This window comes from Malus domestica, chromosome 12 (assembly GCF_042453785.1).
Source record: "Malus domestica chromosome 12, GDT2T_hap1".
In the NCBI taxonomy this organism is placed as follows: domain Eukaryota; kingdom Viridiplantae; phylum Streptophyta; class Magnoliopsida; order Rosales; family Rosaceae; genus Malus; species Malus domestica.
The window spans coordinates 22,146,821-22,152,845 of NC_091672.1; the positions used below are offsets into that span (position 1 = coordinate 22,146,821).

Genomic DNA, 6,025 nt, shown 5'->3' on the forward strand with positions numbered 1-6,025 from the left:
TCATTTCTAACCCAATTTTTAGGTTCAATTTTTATAATATGTTAGTATTTTTATAATATATAATATGTGTTGGAATAATAATTTTGATAGGAAATTTTTGTTATATCATGTGTAGGTAATATGTGTTGGAGTATGATGATATAATTGATGATTTTGCTTCAAAAAATGTTAGAGGACAATTTCTTAAAGGTTGAAATTTCAAGGAGCTTTGCTAGGAATGGTTGTATATGATTGTATTTTTGATTGTCGGGGTTTAGGTATTATGTCTCTCCGTTGTATATTTTCTCAAGTAATATAATTTGGATGTGAGGGCCTAGCCCTCTAGCTTCGACTGGGTTCCAACCCTCGTTAAATTTTTTTTTAAACATATGTTTACGTATTAAAAAATGGCACATTTTGAGCTTTCGCACTCGGCACCCAAAAACTCAGGACCGGCCCTAGGTTAGGTTCGATTCCTCCTGTCATGTACCGTTTCCCCATGCACTCGAGTTCAAATCTCCCTCCCCACAATATATATAGTTTAAAATAGAATATCGCTCGTGTAAAAACAAAAAAAAAAAGAAGAAGAAAAAGAGAGAGAGCCTGAACAATGGACGAAGTAAAGGTAAAAAGCTAGTTGAGTCACCAGATTTTGTCAACATTACCGGAAAGTGCAACATTTACCCGAGAAAACAGCGTTCACAATTCGTTTGTTTGTCCATTTGAATCACCAGATTTTTCATGAAATCTGTTCCTGCGAGAAACCAAGTCCCTATTTCTCTGTAATCTTTCGGACAATATGTTTCAGATTACTACGGTGTTTGAAAGAATGTCTGAGATCTGTGACATTCAGTGACATTCTGGGAATCAAAGTACCCAAGTCTTGGGCTCGGTTTTGTTCTTGGTGTTTGGGTATGCCTTATTAGTTGGGCCATCAGTTCTAGCCAGTTCGACATATGAGTATGGCCCTGGGCGGCCCAATTTTATGGTTTCTTTTTTTGTTTTTGTTTTTAACCATATGTTTATATTAAGGGATGCGAAATTGAATTAAATCACACAATAGCTCCTTCATAATAATTAAGCTCAAACTCAATATCCATGAGATTCAAACTAAGACCTGTACTAACAAGTAGAAAAGAATGTTATTAGACCGTAATATTAAACCTTTTGTTGTATTGTAGTGTTTCAATTCTAGTCCATCAAGCAGCCAAAAAATAAACTAAGCTCTGTGGCTCGTTTTGTATGAAGGGTTGGATTAGAAGGGATAACCCTTTAAATTGAAGGTATTTTGAAAGTACAGGAAATGATTTTTCATTTTAAGAAGATTAAACATAAAAAACACTTCTCCCTTCTAATCCTTCCATTTTGGGAAGGATTGGATTGGATAACTCTTCTTGAATACTCATCTTCTATCTCCGAGTTGAAAACAAAATTTCCATTTCAAATTTTTTTTTAATTTATCAAAGGAAAGAATTTTATTAGATTCGAATTGAAATGTTTAAATCAGAAGCCAAAGTGTTAAACAATCACTCTGGCTCGAAATAGTCTCGTCCATAAGAGCCTCCCTCCCGTAAGGTGAAAGCTGCCACTAGTTTCGCTGCCATATTACAAATACGAGGAGCAAAAATGACATCCACTGACCTCAGCCGCTGCTTCACATATTGGATATCAAGGAGTGCTTCAATTGCAACATTTGGTTGAACCTTGCCGTTCATCATATCCCATAAGTCCTTTAGAATCTGAATCTAAACCACATCAAACCCCATATCAATATAAGCCAACAAAGCCACCCGCACTGATTCCGCCTCTGCCATTAGACTAGATTCGCATGGGAAATTCCCCACTCCCCCTCCCCGTGAAAATACCTGCGATATATTGTACCACCCATCCATACCCTCCTCGTCCGGATTCCTTTAACCATGCACCATCACAATTCACTTTCATAATCCCGAATGGGGGTCTTACCGAACCTGAAGGATCCCCATTACTAACCTTTTGTTGCCGATGCACCTCATCCACCAAATGAGACTTCTAAGTAGACAATAAAATGTACGTAAAAATCTTTTAAAAAGATTGTCACAAGACTTTTGTTTATCGCGCGCTCTTTTTCTCTGTCACTTTAAAACCCCAAATCGAACCGCCGTAGAAAAGGCCAAAAAAAAAAAAGCAGCCACCAACAATTCTAGCTACTTCTTGTGTTTGACCGCCCACAACCAAAAATTCGAGAATGAGCAGTCTCCGTCTCCACACCAAATGTAAGTTCTTTGTTTATTCATATTTTTGTTATCTTAAACCGTTGATTTTACACATATTGTTGTTTAATCCGTTCCTTAACCAAAAGAATTGATGCGTGTTTAGAAATTAATAATCTTGGTTTAGCTGGCTGCCTGCATTTTTAAAACAAGTAGCTGCTGGGTTTATGGAAACTCTTAATAAAACAAAGAGTAATGCTATGGTGCATATGCTCGCCACCTTAAAGTCTTAAAGTGATGGTGAGTATTACCACCGCATTGATCTATTTTCAACGTAAATTTCAAAATTTGAACTCATCTAATGGTGATCAATGTAGTTCTGAGTAAAAACATTTCCGTAATGCCATCTAGACACATAAACTAACCATGTTACTGATACTCTCTAATACATGTGAGTCCCACATTATAGTCATAGAATTCTTTAGAACCATCTTCTAATACAAGTGGTCCTTGCATACAATGATAGAGCTCGCTTCCAATAGAGAGCGTGCCAACAATGCGACTAGTTTGTGCGTCTAAATAACGTTATTGTAAAATATTGATGCATATTTAGAAATTAAAAAAAATACTTGATTTAAGTTGTTGAATTCCTCTGTTGGTTTGTTTAGTTAGCTCTAACGTTGCTTTTGGAAAGTCTACTTCAACCACATTCTATTCCGTCTCTAGTTTTGTATAAAACCAATTGCGTGTTGGATCATATATCGTACATTTGGAGCCGCCAGGCATCAGGCGTGGCTGCTGAATCATTGAATCTCACAGGCTTGTAGTGGTTTGATGGAATGAAACTCATTAAAAAACTTAAGAGTAGAATTTTGTTTAGGTTTTTTCTATAAAATCTGAAGAAGGTTCCGCATTGGCCTGAAACCATCTACAGGCCATAAGCTTTTTTCCCAAACCAACCATGGAACTTCCCAAGTTTCTTATTCTGTTTTTGTTTGCTGCCACAGTGGCTTGGAGTCAACAGCAATTTCCGGGGCTTCCGAGCTTAAGGCAGGGAAGCTCCTTAACAGTTGAGAAGGAGAGCGACTTGTTGGTTTCACCAAATGGAACTTTCTCAAGTGGATTTTACAAGGTGGGCACTGATGCCTATTGCTATGCAATATGGTTTACCAATTCCGCCAATAAAACAGTTGCATGGATGGCTAACAGAGATGAGCCCGTTAGCGCACGAGGGTCCAAGCTTACCCTCCACAAAGATGGCAACCTTGTCCTGACTGATGGGGTTGGTTCAACTGTATGGTCAACCAGCACTTTCTCTAATGCAGGCGTGGAGGCTCGGCTTCTTGAGACTGGAAACTTGGTGCTGATCAACCAATCAAAGGGGGTCATATGGCAGAGTTTTGACTTTCCGACGGATACAGTTTTGCCATCACAAAGAATTGTCAAGAAAACAATGTTGGTGTCCATGAGAAGCCAAGGTACATATTTATCTGGATACTACAACTTCAAATTTGATGACACCAACATCCTTTATCTCATCTATAATGGTCCAATCATTTCGAGTGTTTACTGGCCGAGAACAGATGCAACTGTTTTTTATAGCAAAAGAACACCTTATAATAGCTCTAGAATAGCAATTTTGAATGAGGCTGGACAATTCAGATCCAGCGACAATTTGAATTTCAACGCATCTGATTATGGAGTTGGCCCAAAGCGCCGTTTAACAATAGATTATGATGGCATTTTGAGATTGTACAGTTTAGATGAATCAACTCGGCTTTGGGAAATCTCATGGTTGCCGAGTAGTGTTGGAGCTTGCCAAGTTGATGGCTTGTGTGGTGAATATGGTATTTGCATTTACAACCCACATCCTACTTGTACTTGCCCTTATGGTTTCACCAGAAACAATCCTTCAGACTGGTCTAGAGGCTGCTCGCCTTCGTTCAATTTGTCTACCGATTCAAGCAAATTGGATTTCATGGAACTTCCTTACACAGATTACTATGGATACGACTTGGGGACGTACAGGTTTGGCATTTCATTTGAAGCCTGCAGGAATTCATGCCTGAATGCTACAAGATGCAGAGGATTTGGATATGCACTGGATGGACAAGGACAGTGTTACCCTAAATCTCTTCTCCTTAATGGATATCGTTCGCCAACTTCACGCATGATCATACATATTAAGGTTCCAAAGGGATTTCTGAGCCCTCATGCGCTCCCAACGAAGTTTGAAACACATGATTTGAACTGTTCAGGTGCACAAGTTGTTTTCAACAGCAACGATCCTGAAGCAGAGCGCAATAGAAACTGGTACATGAAATACCTAATTGGATTTGTAGGTTCTTTTGCAGTAATTGAAGCACTCTGCGTTGGTTTGACGTGGTGGTATCTCTTCCGAAAGCATGCTCATGAAGAGTTGTCCAATATAGCCGGTTACATGGCATTGGCCATGGACTTCAAACGCTTCACCTATGCAGAACTAACAAGAGCTACCGGTAACTTCAAACAGAAGATAGGGAAAGGGGGCTTCGGAACTGTCTATAAAGGGCTTCTGGATGATGGAAGAGTTGTTGCGGTGAAGAGACTAGAAGGCATCTTACAAGGAGAGGCAGAGTTCTGGGCAGAGGTGAGCGTGATAGGGAATGTGAACCACAGGAACTTGGTCAAACTATGGGGTTTCTGTGCCGAGAATGATCACAAACTGATGGTTTACGAATACCTGAAGAACGGGTCCTTGGATAAAATCTTGTTTTCGGATGTGGAATTTGGATTGGAGAAGCGATACAACATTGCACTAGGCACTGCAAAGGGTTTGTCATATTTACACGAGGAGTGCCTGGAATGGGTACTTCACTGTGATGTGAAGCCTCAAAACATACTGTTAGCCGATGATTTGGAACCTCGGGTGGCAGATTTTGGCATGGCAAAGCTATTCAAAGATATCCACGGCGTCAGAGACAGTCATGGGATTGGCTTTTCACAAGTGCGTGGCACCAGAGGTTATTTAGCTCCAGAGTGGATGATGAACCTGAAAATTGATGCCAAGGCGGACGTGTACAGCTATGGGGTTGTGCTGCTGGAACTACTGAGTGGAAGAAGTGCTTCTAGCTTCCTTTCAACTGGTGGCCAAAACAATGAATACAACCACTTGGTACATTGGGTGACTGAAATGATCGGAGAAGAAGGGCTTGAGAAAGTAATCGACCCTCGGCTACACCATGAGTTCAACACGAAGCTCAAACGATTGATGAAAGTCGCTATGTCGTGCGTACAAGAAGATCGCAAAGCAAGGCCTGCCATGAGTAAGGTTGTGGAGCTTCTCCTTGAAAATGATGAGTAGTAGCCAGTTGAATAAACACCAGACACTTTTCAATGTATTAGTTAGAGTGTGTACTTCAATTTCTAGTTTTCCACACACCTATTTATTTACATTTCTTCTATGGTTTATTTACGTTTCTTCAAGCGTAATAACGATCATTGCTCATTCTCGTTTTCCATACCTATTTATTTACGTCTCTTTTATGGTTTATTCAATCAAATAGTTAGAAATAAATAAGGTTGTGCCTAAAGAGAAAATGAGTGTGCGGAAATCACTTTTCCAAAATTAAGTAGCTTCAACCTTTTCTAGCGCAATGAACTTCATACAAGTAGGTTGAGTTAGTGTGCGACGACCAAGTTCACATTGATTAAAAGAGAAAAGAGCAAGCCTTTGGACTTTTCGTTTTTGGTTTTTTGTTTTGGGAGCATATCAATAAATAAGCCAGGTTAATATTTGTATTCAATGATTCAATGACTGAAATACAACTCAATCGATCAATATTTCAATGATTGCTATTACAATTAAGCCGTAA

The 6,025-nt window shown here is 39.3% G+C and overlaps 1 protein-coding gene across 1 annotated transcript; it reads left to right on the forward strand.

Annotated features, from left to right (window-relative positions):
- The first annotated feature begins 3,051 nt into the window (after positions 1-3,051).
- LOC103413796 (putative receptor protein kinase ZmPK1) lies at positions 3,052-5,640 on the forward strand. Its single transcript, XM_070809855.1, has one exon. The coding sequence runs from the start codon at positions 3,133-3,135 to the stop codon at positions 5,512-5,514; it is 2,382 nt and encodes a 793-aa protein (XP_070665956.1). The 5' UTR covers positions 3,052-3,132; the 3' UTR covers positions 5,515-5,640.
- The last annotated feature ends 385 nt before the right edge of the window (positions 5,641-6,025 follow it).

Excerpts from the sequence above, each read along its gene's own strand:
- LOC103413796 (XM_070809855.1), top strand. The coding sequence starts at position 3,133 with ATGGAACTTCCCAAGTTTCTTATTCTGTTTTTGTTTGCTGCCACAGTG.